The sequence below is a fragment of the Trachemys scripta genome, chromosome 3, assembly GCF_013100865.1.
Source record: "Trachemys scripta elegans isolate TJP31775 chromosome 3, CAS_Tse_1.0, whole genome shotgun sequence".
Classification (NCBI taxonomy): domain Eukaryota; kingdom Metazoa; phylum Chordata; order Testudines; family Emydidae; genus Trachemys; species Trachemys scripta.
The window spans coordinates 196,000,198-196,017,636 of NC_048300.1; the positions used below are offsets into that span (position 1 = coordinate 196,000,198).

Sequence of the window (17,439 nt, forward strand, 5' to 3'; positions counted from 1 at the left end):
GGTTCATGTGAAACATCTGTCATCGTTTTGAAGCCCGCCTGGCTTCTGGGGAGCGTGATTCTTTGCAGAATATTTGTAAACAGAAAAGAGCCAATGGGATGGATAAATTGGTCTTTATGAATAGTTCACCCAGTCTGGGGTCCAAATAGGAACCCAGAAGATAGTTCTGGAAAGGACCTCCTAGAGCATCTAGTCTGTTACCTGGCACTTGTGTGGTACCACAGCCTGTGCACTATTTCTCACACCGTGCAGCTGACCTCCCTGAGAAGGATCCAGCCTCTTCAGTGAGACTCTCCGACCAGCCATGGGGAAAATAGTGAGGAGAGGAAGAAGGGGAGTTGAAATGATTGAGGTAGTGTCACACAAAGTACCAACAAAACTCCCCCCCCCCCCTTTTGGCGGCCTCAACAGAGACCAAGAAACTGAACGGGCCATGGAGACTGAATTCCCAACATATCCCTAGAGCTGGTCCCTCCAGGTCAGGTCGGAAGTACACTCTGGGTGGGATGTGACGAAGCTTGCTCTGTTGACCGTTAACCAGTGGAGAGAGGGCTTTCGTCTCCAGAGGAAGGATAGCCCATGGGCTAAGGTGCTAGGTGAGAATTGGGAGATCTGGTGTCTATACCTCCCGCTGCCACAGCTTGGGGCTTTCTATGCAGTTTTTGTACTGCTTTAACTGTATCTGTTTAGAAATTAGTATAGTTTGAGGTACAACTCCTCAAGGGGTACCACTGTAAAAGTGCTTTTACTGGTATAGCTGTGTCCACATGAGGGAAGGAGGGGGGTGAGAGAGAGAGATTTAACTATATTGGTATAAAATCACAGCCCGGGATCCCACAGTGGTGAACTCAATAGAAAAGCCTACTAATAAAGGGCAGTGCTCCTACTTATACAGCCCAAAATGCCGTTAGCCTTCTTGGCAACAAGGGCACACTGTTGACTCATATCCAGCTTCTCGTCCACTGTAACCCCCAGGTCCTTTTCTGCAGAACTGCTGCCTAGCCATTCGGTCCCTAGTCTGTAGCAGTGCATGGGATTCTTCCGTCCTAAGTGCAGAACTCTGCACTTGTCCTTGTTGAACCTCATCAGGTTTCTTTTGGCCCAATCCACTAATTTGTCTAGGTCCCTCTGTATCCTATCCCTACCCTCCAGCGTATCTACTCCTCCCAGTTTTGTTGATAGTGAAGGTTTGGTTGATAGTGAAGGTTTGGTTAGGAATGACAGAAGTCTTCTGTGATGTAATAGTTTTACAGCACAGCATAAAGGCACGTGTAAGACATCACAGATTAACTTTTGTCTTTCCCACAGACATGATTAAAGTAATCACAAAGCTAGAAGAAACTGGTTTGGATGAGCTGAAAACCTGGACTGACTGGGGAGGAGAGTTAACAGAAATGAAAGACTAATGCATAGGTATAAAGAGAGAGAACAAAAAGTTATCAGCTGAAGCTGTTTATTGTCCAGAGCCGGAGGGGACTGCAGTGAAAGCGTCCTGAGGTGCTTCCCACTTGTGAGAAACTGATCATTACTTCCTAGTGTTTTCCCTCTATAAAAAGATTCGTTAGACCCCGCTGGTGAGTGGTGAATTTCAATCCAGTACCTTCCCCTTTTATCCCATCTTCTGCAAGTGGAACAGGTCTTGGTCTAAACAAGAGAGCACGCAGGAAGGTTTACCCAAAAGGGATAAGATTCAATGGAGCAAGGTTTGAGACAGGCCGCACCTTACTGATCCTACTCTCTCTGTCCGAAGGAAAAGGGAACCAAGGAAGAGTACCGCTTGAGCCACCCAGAACAAGGGACACTTCAGAGCAAACGGGTCCAGTGTGGTGGGACCGCACAGCAGCCTGGTGTGTCCCCAGGAAGGGGAGTTCATCTAGGGCTGGGGCACTGCTAGAGGGCCCCCAACCAAGGCCAGGGCCCCATTGTGCTAGAAGGTGCACACACATCCAGTAGCACTGGTCCTTTCCCCAATGAGCTTTTACAATAGAAGAATATTTTAAAAACAAAACAGCCCTCATTCAATTAGACAGCCTGCTGCTGAAGTCATGTGATAGGCATCATTGTTCAAATTGTAATTAAACTGGAGTCACACTGTTTGCTCAAAGGCTACTGTTCAAATTTATCTGTTTGCTCCAGAAGATGTTTTCCATCCCCCGTACTCTCCTGTGAACAGACAATGCCTAACCAATTTCCAGTAAGCTGCTTTTTTAAAGTGACATGCAGACACTCAAAGGAACAGATTAATTAAACAAAGTGAAAATGCTTCCATAATACTCCAGAGAGCCAGCCCTAGCCTTGTGCCACTGGAGAGTCAAAAACTCACTGAACAAAGGCTGTACTAAGTGTAAATCTCATTAACATCTAAAAGTCTTACTGGGCAAGATTTTCCTCTCTGTTACAGTGATCTCAATGCACAGTGACTCCACTGACCGCCATGGATTCACACCTGTGTAAGAGACCAGAATCTGACCCTAGAAAGGTTAGCCAAGATTGTTTTGGGTGGGGATGTGGAGGAATTCACGCACAAGGTCAGCTCCCAGATTGCTGCACTGGGCAGTACAGCATGGGGAGAAGGTGACCAACCCTCTGTGGAGAAAGAAGTGGTTCGGGACTATTTAGAAAAACTGGACGTGCACAAGTCCATGGGGCCGGATGCGCTGCATCCGAGGGTGCTAAAGGAGTTGGCGGGTGAGATTGCAGAGCCATTAGCCATTATTTTTGAAAACTCATGGCGATCAGGGGAGGTCCCAGATGACTGGAAAAAGGCTAATGTAGTGCCCATCTTTAAAAAAGGGAAGAAGGAGGATCCGGGGAACTACAGGCCAGTCAGCCTCACCTCAGTCCCTGGAAAAATCATGGAGCAGGTCCTCAAGGAATCAATTATGAAACATTTAGAGGAGAGGAAAGTGATCAGGAACAGTCAGCATGGATTCACAAAGGGGAAGTCGTGCCTGACTAACCTAATTGCCTTCTATGATGAGATAACTGGCTCTGTGGATGAGGGGAAAGCAGTGGATGTGTTATTCCTTGACTTTAGCAAAGCTTTTGATACGGTCTCCCACAGTATTCTTGCCGCCAAGTTAAAGATGTATGGGCTGGATGAATGGACTGTAAGGTGGATAGAAAGCTGGCTAGATCGTCGGGCTCAACGGATAGTGATCAATGGCTCCATGTCTAGTTGGCAGCCGGTTTCAAGCGGAGTGCCCCAAGGGTCGGTCCTGGGGCTGGTTTTGTTTAATATCTTTATTAATGATCTGGAGGATGGTGTGGACTGCACTCTCAGCAAGTTTGCAGATGACACTAAACTAGGAGGCGTGGTAGATACACTAGAGGGTAGGGATCGGATACAGAGGGACCTAGGCAAATTAGAGGATTGGGCCGAAAAAAACCTGATGAGGTTCAACAAGGACAAGTGCAGAGTCCTGCACTTAGGACGGAAGAATCCCATGCACTGCTACAGACTAGGGACCGAATGGCTAGGTAGCAGTTCTGCAGAAAAGGACCTAGGGGTCACAGTGGACGAGAAGCTGGATATGAGTCAACAGTGTGCTCTTGTTGCCAAGAAGGCTAACGGCATTTTGGGCTGTATAAGTAGGGGCATTGCCAGCAGATCGAGGAACGTGATCGTTCCCCTTTATTCGACATTGGTGAGGCCTCATCTGGAATACTGTGTCCAGTTTTGGGCCCCACACTACAAGAAGGATGTGGAAAAATTGGAAAGAGTCCAGCGGAGGGCAACAAAAATGATTAGGGGTCTGGAGCACATGACTTATGAGGAGAGGCTGAGGGAACTGGGATTGTTTAGTCTCCAGAAGAGAAGAATGAGGGGGGATTTGATAGCAGCCTTCAACTACCTGAAGGGGGGTTCCAAAGAGGATGGAGCTCGGCTGTTCTCAGTGGTGGCAGACGACAGAACAAGGAGCAATGGTCTCAAGTTGCAGTGGGGGAGGTCCAGGTTGGATATCAGGAAAAACTATTTCACTAGGAGGGTGGTGAAACACTGGAATGCGTTACCTAGGGAGGTGGTGGAGTCTCCTTCCTTGGAGGTTTTTAAGGCCCGGCTTGACAAAGCCCTGTCTGGGATGATTTAGCTGGGAATTGGTCCTGCTTTGAGCAGGGGGTTGGACTAGATGACCTCTTGAGGTCCCTTCCAACCCTGATATTCTATGATTCTAAGTGAAGTTGCCTATAAGTGTAGGCATAACCAATTAGGGAGGATGCTAGCTTTATATAGATGCAACTTCTAGGTTAAAAGGCTGTGTGAAGCATGTCTTGTGCACAGATTGGCCCTGGGGAGTATCTTGGCCCTGTGCTTATCTGAACTCAGGAGCTACAGTTCTGGCACTTGATGGGTGGGTGGAAGTGGAAATGATTGGCCAGTAACTAGCCTAAAAATTTACTACAAAAGGCTCATTTTATCCTCAATCATTGTGCAGCCTCTCGTTGCATTCAGTGGGATTCTGCCTGTGAACTCAAGGTAGTGCATGGCCTGAACTGAAGTCCAGTGACCGTTTTACCTGAGAAAGGACTAGGTAAAGATTTAGGATTTGACCCTCAGCCTGCATGTACCTTTATCTTCCCTGCCAACAACTGTAGCTGGCCATCAGCAGTGTTTGGTATGCCAGATCCTGTTCAGTTGTGGAAAATACAATCCCAAGCGAGAGAGTCGGCAGCAGTGTTTGCTAAGAAGTTACTTACGCTACAAGAACTTACACTACCATCTACGTGCAAAAATCACAGTATTGACGCTTCCAAAAAGAAATCTCTCTGCAGTTCTCCTAGTTCGCGGGGCTGCACTCGGGCAAAACGCTGGCAACTTTACTCTTTTATGGGGTTGATTCTTTCTGGTAAAAATTAAAACGGAAACAGACCAAAACAGAAAAGTAGAGAGTGTGAAACTAAGACAGCCGCAAGCCAAACTCAAACCTTCCACCTCCCAATCTAAAGGTTGATGACATTAATCCCCATTGCTACACGAGTATTGATTCTTCCCAGGCCTCCAGCAGTATGAACATGGAAGGAAATCAGAACACTACCAGTGTTTTCATGTTAGTAACACCACGCAAGTGCTCTTCTGTGTGTAGGGGGCTAATCAGTGTAATACTAGTCCTCAGGTGTTGTGTGTGTTTTTCCATGGCTTCCACAATGCTAGCCCATGGCAGTAGGGTTGAAGTAATGACTGGGAGGTAGAACTTTCCTTCTTGTTGCATGGCTGGACGTGACGTAATAACCTTCGGTTTGGGTCACTGAGCTTCCATACTAAGAATCAGCCAACTCTCGATCAATGGAAGATGAGCCGGTATCGTAGAGAAAGTAAAAGCGAATGCCTGCTGCAGAGCGTTGTTGACTGTTAATGGCTCAAGTGTTGCGATTTCCTGTCCCCGCGTGTTTAATACTCAGTAGAGCGGAATAGCAGAGTGCTTCAGTGACAGAAGAGGCACTCTTCGAACTTTCATACAAGGCAGCTCCTTTGATTTAAGAATCTCTTCCTTTACAATAGTTGTCGCCTTTGATTGTGTTCTTTGTTCGAGCCAGTTCTGTATTGATTCCACAGTGCAAAGGGGCAGGGAGAGAAAGTGCCTTCGATCCCTTCAAAGTGCAATGCGTTACGCTGCGGCAAGCATAGCTATTTTTAGCTCTGAGGCCAAATCTGAAGCTGTGACTGCCAACATATCGCTTTTCTTTTACGTTTGGCTACCGAGGCCTCTATGAGCGTCTATTATTTTCCAGTGGAAAATATCAATCTGTCCCTTTTTAAGCCGGTGTTCTCAAATTTCTTTATAGGATGGGCCTTCTCTTAATAGTGACGCTGGGTAAGATTTTTCAGAAATGTTTAACGTTGGCCTAAATGCTTCCATTAAAGCCAGTGGTGAAACTCCCATTGCTTCACTGGGAGTGGGGTCAGGCCAATGCCGAGTGCTTTTGGAAATCCCACGCATCGCTTCTGTTCAAAATTGTATGGATCACGGCCTCTACCACTGGCAATCACATAACATCCTTGCAGCAATTGCTTCCATAGGAAAGTATATAGTACCCACCTCCTTGCACTGTGGGGAGGTGGCATGGTATAGTGGTTTAAGACAGTCCTCTGCTCTTATTCCAAACTCTGCCATGGACTTGCTGTGTGATCTCTAGCAAGGCATTGATTAACCCCTCTGGGCCTGGACTGGGAATAATCCCCACCTCTGTGAAATGCATGGAGATCCTCCTCCTGTTTTTCATGCATGTGAACAGCGTGTGGCAGCGGCAAGACCGCTTGTGTTCCCTTGCTAGCAGTGTACCGGAGATGCTTAGCTATAGAGGCCCGACTTTCTAACAAGCTCTGTTCCCAGTTAGGCATGGAAATGAGTGGCTGGAGTTGCAAGGGAGCTCGGCACCCTAGATGCTAAATCCTTCTCAAAATCTGGCCCCAGTCATGGATGCCAAGCAGAGGACTAGGCTCAGATGAGAGAAATCTAGTGGAGGTTCTGTCCACGGGCGGTTGACGTGATATCGCGTGGGATATGGGGGTTACTACTATGGGGAAATAGTGAAGTCGATCCCTGCCCCTTCCTAACATGGTTGTGCTTACCTTTTGTTACCTCTCTTCCCCATCTGGAGTCCCAACAGCTTCTGAATCCTGAGATCACTACTAGCCATCTTGGGCTGGGTAGGAGTTTGCAGCCTTTTCCATCAGATTCAGGAGTTCCCATCCATGCCTTTGCTACCTCTACATTGGATAACTGCAATGTCCTCTGCTGGGGCTGCCCTTGAAAACTAAGTGGAAAAGTCAGCGGATGCAGCATATAAATACTCATTCACTTCATGCTGTTTATGGCAGGGACCCTATAATATCTGTGCTCCAAGGACGGCATTGGCTTCCAGTTCACTGGTGCAGGTCAAGGTGTTTAGTTCTGACCTCTTTTTCTCTGCCTGGCTCACCAGCATGTGACAGTCGAGATGCTTGTGCTCACGGGTCCTGGATTTGTATGTTTAGAGGCTGCTGGCCAATCCCCCAACTCAGGAATTAGTTTCCCCAACCACCTTGGTCTGGCACGTCCTGAGTCTGCCTGCCCACTCTGCAAGGCCTATCAGTTTGCTCAGAGTTCCCCTGCAGAGATGTGCTGGGGTGGGGGGAGGGAGTTTTAGATGGCATGGGGACATCTCTTTATACAGTGACCGTAAGTTTTATATGGATATCAATATGTAGGTGCTTTATAAAGTTGCACCTGGGGCCAGACACATGTTGATCATATTTTAAAAATTGCTATTTACCATGAACGAGAAAGTGTAACAGTCTGCGACTAAAGAGAAAGGCCGGCGGGAGGCTAGAGTGGGTGACTGAAATTTGCTCCTCGTGTCACTTCCTAGTTGCCCACCTTCTGCAAACCTCCGCATCCACAATGCTGACCATGGAGCATTTACTGCCGCATCCTCCCTCCAAAAACTAGTGGGCAATGCGTATTCAAAAGGGCTGCCGTGGACTGAAATTCAGACAAAAATCTAGAGGTTGAGTGAAAACAAAAAGCAGCAGAAGCACTTACAAGCTGGTGCCAAACAAATTCAGCTTCCCCTCCACACTCAGCAGTGCAGACACTAAAATCCTGAATGTGAAACTGATTCTGATTTTTTTTTTGTAGTGCCCCAAGATGTAAATAAACAGCATGAACAATGGGAAATTAGACTTTGAGTGCTAATAATCAAAGGTGTCAGTAACGTAGCTAATGCTGTTTAAAATTAGGTGTCTCTTTAACTGTCCATTTCATAAAAGTTGCCCCTGGATACCGAAAACCCACTTCTGAGAGCGATACAAAAGTCAATAGCACTGAGACAGGGAAAGAGAGAGAGCCGAGGAAGGGGGATGCCAGGTAGGAGTGCTCTGTCACTGCACCCTGGTCTGTGTTTACAGTTCATTAGTTCATGTTAAAAACATCAGGCTGCCAATTTAAATCGCAGCTGGCTTGGTGGGAATTTAGAGATTATCACTTGCTAAACAAAATCCTTTGTTTGCTTCAGCTTGCAGATTCACTGGTGCCCTTGGAGATTAAACCTGGCATTTCCTTAGCAACCGTTTCTGCTGTGCTGCATACTAAAGACAACAAGCATGTGCTTCAGGTACAGTATGATGGGGATTGGAGGAAACTCTCCATACACAGGGCAGCCCTGGCATCTGGGTCCCAGTTCTTCCCATGTGGCAACCCCTTCAACTAGCACCTGTGCCCACACAGCAGCAGATGCGGTCAGACGCTCTCTCCTAGTGCGCATGAGCGAGGCTGGACTCCTAGATGAGTCAGATGTGGAACTGAAAGTGGGCTGCTTCTAAATCTCTGTGCGCCCAGCTGAGATAAAAGGAGGAGAGGGATTATTCATAAGGAAAGGCCACAAATCACATTAGTGTCTGTGCCTAGTACAAGTATTGGTATAATTCAGTCTTTCACTGTGACAGGTTTCAGAGTAGCAGCCGTGTTAGTCTGTATCCGCAAAAAGAAGAACAGGAGTACTTGTGGCACCTTAGAGACTAACAAATTTATTAGAGCATAAGCTTTTGTGGACTACAGCCCAACGAAAGCTTATGCTCTAATAAATTTGTTAGTCTCTAAGGTGCCACAAGTACTCCTGTTCTTCTTTCACTGTGGACGGTCATGGAGTAGAAGGTAGACAGCCTTAAAACCCTGCCGGGGGGGACCCCTGTCCCCTAAGCGAATGAAATGCTCTGTTCTCCTGGGGCAGATCATGGGGTTAGACCAGGGGTAGGCAACCTATGGCACGCGTGCCGAAGGCAGCACACGAGCTGATTTTCAGTGGCACTCACACTGCCTGGGTCCTGGCCACCGGTCCGGGGCGTTCTGCATTTGAATTTAATTTTAAACGAAGCTTCTTAAACGTTTTAAAAACCTTATTTACTTTACATACAACAATAGTTTAGTTATATGCTATAGACTTATAGAAAGAGACCTTCTAAAAACGTTAAAATGTATTACTGGCACGCAAAACCTTAAATTAGAGTGAATAAATGAAGACTCGGCACATCACTTCTGAAAGGTTGCCGACCCCTGGGTTAGACTGTGAACTGAGGTTCTCCAATGGTCAGCTGGGGAGAGAATCCTTCCCCATTCCGGCTTACAAGAGGAGTAGTTCTGCAGCTACCACAGCACTGCTTTGTAGAGGGAGGCAATGTCTAAATCAATGAAAGCCAGGCCCTAGCTCTTCGCAGAGAACCTTTGCTGCCCTCCGGAGCTCCTCCTGCTCATAAAGGAGCTGGGGCTTGTGGGCCACTCTTCTCCCCCCTCCGAGCCTGAGAAAAGATCAACAGCTCAGGGGCTACCCTGCTTCCTCCTTCTCCGTTCCTGGTAAAGGAGCAGTGGCATTTGGGCTGCTCTGCTCCCTTCCTCCCCTCCAGAGAAGGAGCCGGAAGCTTCCCAGCATGACTCGGGCGTACTTCCCTGGGCAAACTTTCAAACTGCTCCAGAAAATGCTTTTCCAGGGCCTGCCTATGCAAAATCCCTCCCTGTAGATCGGCTTTTGTGATGCCAGTGAGAAGCGAGTTACTGACCCCGTTAACACCCAGAACCCCCAACAACTAGTTCCTCGCTCGGGATTTGCCAGTGCATCCTGACTTGTGTGTGTGTCTTCTGGGTTCGTCAGGGTGGGCACAGCCTCATTTTGTCTTGTACAGCGCTGAGACTGTTACAGGTGCTAAATCAATAATAATGGGCTAAACCTTGAGGCCTGAATCTGCAAGAGCAAGTGCTCAGCACGCTCCTTTAAGGTGTCTCAAGATGGGCACCCAAAACTGCTAATTGCTTTTGAAGATCCTGGCCTGCCGGTGATGACGGGCAGTGGAATCCAGGGTCAGTTTCCCTTCAGAGCTGCAACACCCCCTCTCAGCAGTGAGGGTCAGAGAGTCTGCCCCTCCCCACCACCTCTTACGTGCGTGCACCCCAGGTTACTAATGCTGTAATAAGCTTTTCAGCTGGTCTGTTCCTGTGCGTTCTTGCCTTTAGCCCCCTCCAAAACCCGCACAGCCCCCAGCCAGCAAGAAGAGAAAGCGGGTGAGTGACGACGCCCCAGAATGCAAACCTTTAAAGCCGTTGCTGAGTGGCTCCATTCCCATGGACCAGTTTGTACAGACACTGGAGAAGGTAATAACATATGTTTCTTGTAGCATGGAGGTTCAAGTGGACTTTCCCAGAGCCCAGAAAGCCAGTGTAGAGCAGGAAAGGGGATTATCTACGGTGGTCCAAAGAGATATAAACAGACTGAACAGGGTGAAGAGATAATAGATACCCTGAATATGGGGGTGGGGGTTCTGCTGGCTATGAAGTATCTTCCCAAGGAAAGTGATGGAAGCCCCATTTTATCCGTCATTTTAAAACTAGGTTGGACAAATTACTGCAGGATGCCACTGTGAGGAGCCATCCTGCTCTCTCATGGGTGGGGAGGCTAGATGGCCTGTCGGGTCTCGTTTTGCTCTTCTCTCACTGTACAAATACCTTTGCCCCCCACCACAATTTAAAACGTTTCTGAATTCTGGCTTTGTGCTCCAGACACCTCAGTAATGGTGTCTAGCCAGGGGAGTTCGGCATAGTGTCTCATAGCTCCAGAAGGAATCCCCGCTAACACGGTGCTTTTTAAACTGACAGCCTTAAATAATGCAGGAAGCCTCACGGCAAATTAACCTTCCTTCCTCTCTCTTTCTCCGTTACAATGCGTGTTCTAGATCATCCACTGGTTTCTGAGGTGTGGAAGGGGAAAAAAACTATCAAATGGACTAAGGAGCAATTAAAGTTACTGCACTGGTGGAGCACTTCATGTCCTCCTTGGCTCCACTCCTGAAAGAGCCAGGTGTTTAGCTGGTGGAGGAGGGGAGAGGTGGTTTATGGTGAGAACAGAACAGAGCTGTACTGGTAGGGAAGGGAGCAATGTCTAGGGGTTAGAACAGAGTACTAGAAGTCTGAGTTTTATTCCTACACCTGCCGCTGACCTGGTGTGTGATCCTAAGGAAGTCACTTCAGCCAAAAGGTTCAAAAGGGCCGATTAACTTTGGGTGCCTCTGTTTTTGGAGGATGTCGTGCGATACCTAGAGGGCCTGATTCCCCCTGCTGGAGGTGCTGAGCTCCCACAACTGCATTTGAAGTCAAGGAAGCGACTTGTCCTCAGCACCGCTGATGATCAAGCCCCAGCTGTCTATAGTTGGGCACCCAAAATGAGTTGTCACTTCTGCACATTTTGGCTTTAACCTCCCTGTACCACAGTTTCCCTATCTATATAATGGGGATAATACCTAGGCTATAGCTACACTGTGCTTTCATCGGTAAAATTGTTGTCAGTCAGGGGTGTGAAAAAAAAACTCCCTGACCAACAAAAGTTTTACTGACTAAAAGCACCGGTGTGGACGGCGCTTTGTCAGTGGGAGACGCTGTCCTGACAACAAAGCTACCGCCCCTTCTTGGAGGTGGGTTGATTTTGTCAGCAGGAGGTGGCACAGCTGTGCTGCTGTAAGGTGCGCAGCGTAGACACAGCCTCAGTGTTTATCAAAGGAATTTCAGTAGGCTTATAACGAATGCTTACGGTAGCTTTCAGTCCCACTTCTTCTAGGTGTTAGAGTTTGAGTGCAGAGCTGTGTCTTTTATGGCCCTTAAACCGCCCCACCCCCAAATATTTCATTCTAAATGTGAGTACTTTCTCCCCAATCCCCATGTGCAGCATGGTTTCAGTGATGTGAAGGTGGAGGACACAGCAAAGGGACACATTGTGCTCTTGCAAGAGGCAGAAACCCTCATTCAGATAGAAGAGGATTCAACGCACATCATCTGCGACAATGACGAAACGCTCCGGGTCAAGTTGCGGGACCTGGTTCTCAAATTCCTTCAGAAATTCTAGCGCTTCCCCGACGGAGATCCGGCCAGCCTCTCCTGAATGAGGAGAGCAAAGCAGGCCTCTGAGATGACAAAACTCCAGGGAAAAATGGAACCGCTTCCCCTGGGGGAGATGCAGAGAGCACCTCTCTGATTTCATAAACAGCCAGAAAACGTCTCCCGCGTGAGGAAAAGGGGGGAATATTTTATAGATAATTAATTTTAACCAACTTTTTGCAACCTTTCAAACCAATTCCCTTGCTGTAAATTTGGGTTTAGAGTCTCTCAGTAAGAATTGCAAAATAAAACACATGCTGTATGTTTTCACCCAGGTGAAAATGCTCCCTAGAAACACACAGCGGGCCCGGGTTACTCTTAACACCCTGATCGTCTGCCTGAAAAAGCTCATTGCAGAAGTCTGCCCATGTGGCGCTCATTACTGGACAGGGGGTGGGAGGGGAAGGGTGTAGGTTATTTACTTTTTACCATCTGTGCTGTCTATTTCCTTTTGCTCTGATTGGCCAGTTAAACCAGTCCGTTTTATTTTCTGATCCTTTCTGCATTTGCACCATGCTGCAGTCACGTTTTCATTTCCCGCACTGGGGTGGGGTGGGGGGATATTTATCATCACTTGAGGCCAAATTTTTTTTTTTAAAAAGATGGGTGCCTAAAACTAGTCTCTTGGGTTTGAAGTTAGGCCCTTAAAAAAGTGCCCTGATTTCCCCTCCACCCTTAAAAGGTCAGTGCCCCCAACAGCTCATGTTGAAGTCACTGGTAGTTCAGAGAAGTTGAGCTCCTTTGACCATCAAGGTACTTATTTGGGTGCCTAAATATGGACTTAACAGCATAAGTTTAGAGGGAGTTAGGACTCCGCTCCCGTTGTGCTTAACTCTTGTATGATCCTTCTCAAAACCTCCCCCGTCAGCCTTAATTTTCAGAAATCTTGGCCTGAAATTTTAACAATCACGTGACCAATTCCATTCATATCCGGGTTTATGAAACTTTTCCCTCCTGCGTGTGGGGGTCTAAACTCAATTAACAGTGCCACGTTTGAAAGCAGCCAGTTTATCAAATTTCACACCATTGTTTCCGAATGGAATTTTTGTCATTATTTGGAGTTCAAAAAAACCATAGTAAAAATGCCAAAGCAGGGGCAGATGCTGTGGTTTGTCAAAGCAGGTGCTCGCCCCTACCGCCTTTGGTGCGCGTGTACGTACGTACACTTGGAAAATACATTCACGTTATAGCCTGTAGGAGATTAAAGCAGTACAGAGCAGCTCCATAATAAAAAGTATTTATTTATGCTAGTGCAGCTTCCAAATTGCATTTTCTACACTTTAGATTCATGTTTGATGGGCTGGAGAGGCTCCCGCAGCTACACCTTTGCTGAATGCGTGTCACGGCATGTGACAAATAGTGCTATGAAGGTGATAAAAACTGGTTCCGGTAACATTAATCCTAATAAGAGTTTACAACATTTGCAGTAGTTCTGCTTCTTTATCATCCCTCTAAAATGGGATAAAAGAATGGGACATATTTCACCTTGTAATTAAATCTCCAAAAAGATTATTCTTAACACACAAAGGCTGTGTGATAAACTCATCGGAGTCGGGGAGGAAAGGGAGGGAAGGAGAGTGTGTGGGGAATACGTCCTTGAAAATGTCTGTCATCTGGGTAACTAAACTGTCTCTAGTGTTGAGCCCGAGGTCCACAGTGTTATGTTTGAGACCACTAATTTGCATTGATAATAGCAGGAGAATTTACCTGAGACTTTAAGGAGCTGGAGTCTCCAAGCTGAAGCTTTGCATTAGTGCTTGTTGAGTCAGCCTTGCGGGAGTGTCCCCAATCAACTGCCAGCCAGCAGACAGCCCAGCCAGATATTCGTTTCCCCTTGTCACTGCCTATACTGTGAGTGATTTAGTATCAGGAAATTAAAATCAAGGTCCTGCCGTGTAATCCCTCAAGGAAACGCCTGGGACTTCAGGAGCAACAGTAGAGCGCAGTAATTAGCAATACGGGGATGTTATTTTGGATCCTGCTGTCACAGTGACTAAGTGCAAGCGGTGAAGGAAATTGGTTTGCTGGGTGACGTAGATCTTCAAAATCCTGCTCAGTGTTGTGCTGGCGGCCACTGGAGAAGTGGAAGTCAATTCACTGACTAGAATGTACATTGCGCGCTGGGAAATTGTTCAGTGTGTCTTTAATTACAGCCGTGTCATGCTTTGCTCCGGAACTGGGCTCCAATCCCCATTTTAGGAGCTAGTAGGGTAGGGAGCATGCTGGGGAGAAGGAGGGGGGTCTATTCCTGATGCTTCCACGCACTTGCCACGTGAGCTGAGGGCTGATTAGCAGAGTCTGGGTACTTGCAACTCCCACTGACGTCAGAGCTCTGGGTGCTCAGTTACTTTGACTTTTCTTGTGCATCCATTTCACCACCTGCAACTCGGGGATCACGCTACCCAGCTTTTGGTAAAGCACTTTGAGCACTTTGTATTCAAGGTGCGGTTGGTTCACGGTGTTCTCCTTCTCCTGTTGTATAATGAGGGGAAGGGAAGTCTTGTTTGCTGAAACATAGGACTAGGATCTAGCTAATCTTGCAGGCTGGGGGGAAATAGTTCCCTAATCAAGTCATCTGCTTGAGGAAATTGTATGGCTTTCGTTATGCAAAACATCAGCCTCCATCCCCGTGGACACTTCTAGCCTTAAAGTCTACAACTCTGGGGGTAGTTCCAGACTCTGACCCAGAGTGGGCGATGTTGTCGCTGCAAGGTCCCAGGGATCCTTCCCACCCTGCCTCCTTGCTTAAGGTGTGAAAACGGCATCATATGTCTCCAAACAGAAGAGCCTGCTATTAAACTAGACCAGGGATTGGGAAATCAGCTGTAGCCACCATGGAGCTCAATTTCCCTTCAGACTCCCAAGCGTTCTTAAAAACAATGAGGAGTCCTTGTGGCACCTTAGAGCAGGGGTCCCCAAGGCCGTGCCCGTGAGTGCCAGGGCATCTTAAGTGCGCCCGTGTACTGGCTGGTGGACAAGCATCTGCCGAAATGCCACCGAAATTCGGCGGCATTTCGGCAGCGATGCCTCTGGATGACGCTGCTTGTTGGCAGCATTTTGGCGGATGCTCGTCTGCTGCCATGGTCCTCCGTGGCTCATCGTCTGGCACCCGCCAGATGAAAAAGGTTGGGGACCACTGCCTTAGAGACTAACACATTTATTTGGGGATAAGCTTTCATGGGCTACAGCCCATATCATCAGATGCATGGGGTGGAAAATTCAGTAAGGAGGTATAAATATACAGCACATGAAAAGATGGGAGTTGCCTTACCAAGTGGGGGGGTCAGTGCTAACAAGGCCAATTCAATAGGGTAGATGTGGTCCATTCCCAACAGGTGACAAGAAGGTGCCAATTCAGATATTTCTTGGGGGGTGGGGGACAAATGCTGGTGTGTGTGTCCCCTCAAAAGGGACCCCCATTCCAGTCCCCACTAGTTCCCCTCCTCTTCCCACTCAGGGACTCCAGGGCTTCCTCGGCCGGGGAGTTGCCCCTCACTCTTCCCCCACAGTGCAGGAGCTGGTGCTGTCAGGAGCTGAGTTCTTGGCAGACTCCCCTGCACTCTGCCATAGAAGAACAGATTCCCCATGAGCCAGATTGCAGCCGCATTTCCCTCTGGCTGGAAGGACAGACAGCAGAGCCACCTTAGAGGGGTTAAGACCCTGTGTACACGGTCTGTACGGAGGGGCAGCTAGGTCAAATGTCAGTGGTATTGTGACCGAGCAGCCACGCTGATTTAGTACAGGACAGCGGCTCAAAAGTGGCTGGGCCATGCCCCGCACCTGCAGCTGATAGAACTTTGAGCTAGTGCAAAAGCCTTGAGGCTGGAGGGTTCTTCCTTCCCATAATTGGCACCACTGCTGACTAGTACATTACTACTCAGGCAAGAGTGCTTTGGCCATCTTCTGCCACCAGCTGTAACAGTCGCTTATAGATGTCAAAGGCACGATCAGAACACTGCAAGTAATAACCCAGCACACTCAGGCAGGACTTAACTCCCACCTAGACAACATTACAGTACCTGTGTGACTCTGGCCATTACTGGTTCATAGAATATCAGGGTTGGAAGGGCCCTCAGGACGTCATCTAGTCCAACCCCAATTCCCAGACAGATTTTTACCCCAGATCCCTAAATGGCCCCCTTGAGGATTGAACTCACAACTGTGGGTTTAGCAGGCCAATGCTCAAACCACTGAGCTATCCCTCCCCCCATCACTTTAAATATCAAAAAAGAAAGAAAGAAAGGAAGACGAAGCAGCAGAAAGACTGGGGGTGGGTACTTTAACAGCACAGTTAATTGGTTTATGGTTCCCAGAAGATGAAAAATCCTCACCTTGGTTGCAGCATGTGTGGTGGTCTGTCTACGCTGCACCTTGTGCCGGTCACTGGAAACACTTAGGCACCCTCAAAAGGCTAGTGGGATGCAGACATGTTGCATGGGCCCAAAGGGCTCCACTACCACTTTTCAGAGCCACGTCAGACAGCTCCTCTTCTGTCTCCACCAAGCAGCACTTGAGAATGAAACGCAAACGTAGCCACTGTTCCACGCTGGATCCTTTTCAAACAGCCAATTTGCAGGGCTGCACCTTGCAACCTCACAAGTGATTAATTTCCAGTACTCCCCTGGTCCTGCGCTCACCAGCGAGCCTTCAGTGCAAACCATCAGATGGGCCACTGGGTCAGAAACTAATGAATAAAAAGTTAAAATGAGGGTTTTGCACTTGAGCAGGCTTTATGAGGGAGATGATCATGGATGGGTAGAACAATATTATGGTTGCTTTCCATTTATATTAGCCTTAAAGAGCAGACGGACCAATTCATTCAATTTCATTTGTCTTAACTCGTACCTGGTACTGCCAGAGATTTCGCCTGCTTCCCCTCCAGGCCCTGAGAGAGACACAGTCAGCAGTGACTGCGTCACAAACGAAGTAGAAAAAGCAGAATGCAGAGAGAATTTCAGGGGAAATCAAGCACTCCTAAAGTTGTGCGGGGAAAGTAAAATACTTGAGTGGAAACAGATCCCTTCACAGATGGGGAAGGGGGGGAATGAAATTAATGTCTACTCAAAAACAGCGGCAAGGCTGCGCTCTTCTGAGCGCTGGCTGTACCAAGAAACATTAAGTCAATAACAGATGTAATTAAGATTCATTAAGTCGTTACTGATAACGAGCAGGTAAGGGCAGAATTGAAAAATGTGAATATCCAGGAAAGTGCAGCATCATTAAGGGAGCACTATAACCAGGGCCGGCTCCAGCTTTTTTGCCGCCCCACGCGGTGAAGGAATAAAAAAAAGATAAAGCCGCGATCGGCAGCAATTCGGCGGCAGCTCTACCGCGCCGCTTCGTTCTTCGGCAGCAGTTCGGTGGGCAGTCCTTCCCTCCGAGTGGGACTGAGGGACCCGCCGCCGAAGACACAGATGTGCCGCCCCTTCCCATTGGCCGCCCCAAGCACCTGGTTCCTGCACTGGAACCAATGTAGGGTGCCACTGAATGAATTGTGAAGGCCTCACTCAGAACCAGAACACTCAAGGAAAAAACCACAGTTGTC

The 17,439-nt window shown here is 47.9% G+C and overlaps 1 protein-coding gene across 2 annotated transcripts in view; it reads left to right on the forward strand.

Annotated features, from left to right (window-relative positions):
• Positions 1 to 14,350, forward strand: part of INTS9 (integrator complex subunit 9) — an 86,047-nt gene extending 71,697 nt beyond the window's left edge. For both annotated transcript variants that reach the window (XM_034766738.1, XM_034766739.1), the window contains exons 15-17: positions 7,996 to 8,094; positions 9,984 to 10,121; positions 11,686 to 14,350. In XM_034766738.1, the coding sequence (XP_034622629.1) occupies positions 7,996 to 8,094; positions 9,984 to 10,121; positions 11,686 to 11,862 (414 nt within the window). In that variant the 3' untranslated portion in view covers positions 11,863 to 14,350. The remainder of the gene's footprint in view (positions 1 to 7,995; positions 8,095 to 9,983; positions 10,122 to 11,685) is intronic.
• The last annotated feature ends 3,089 nt before the right edge of the window (positions 14,351 to 17,439 follow it).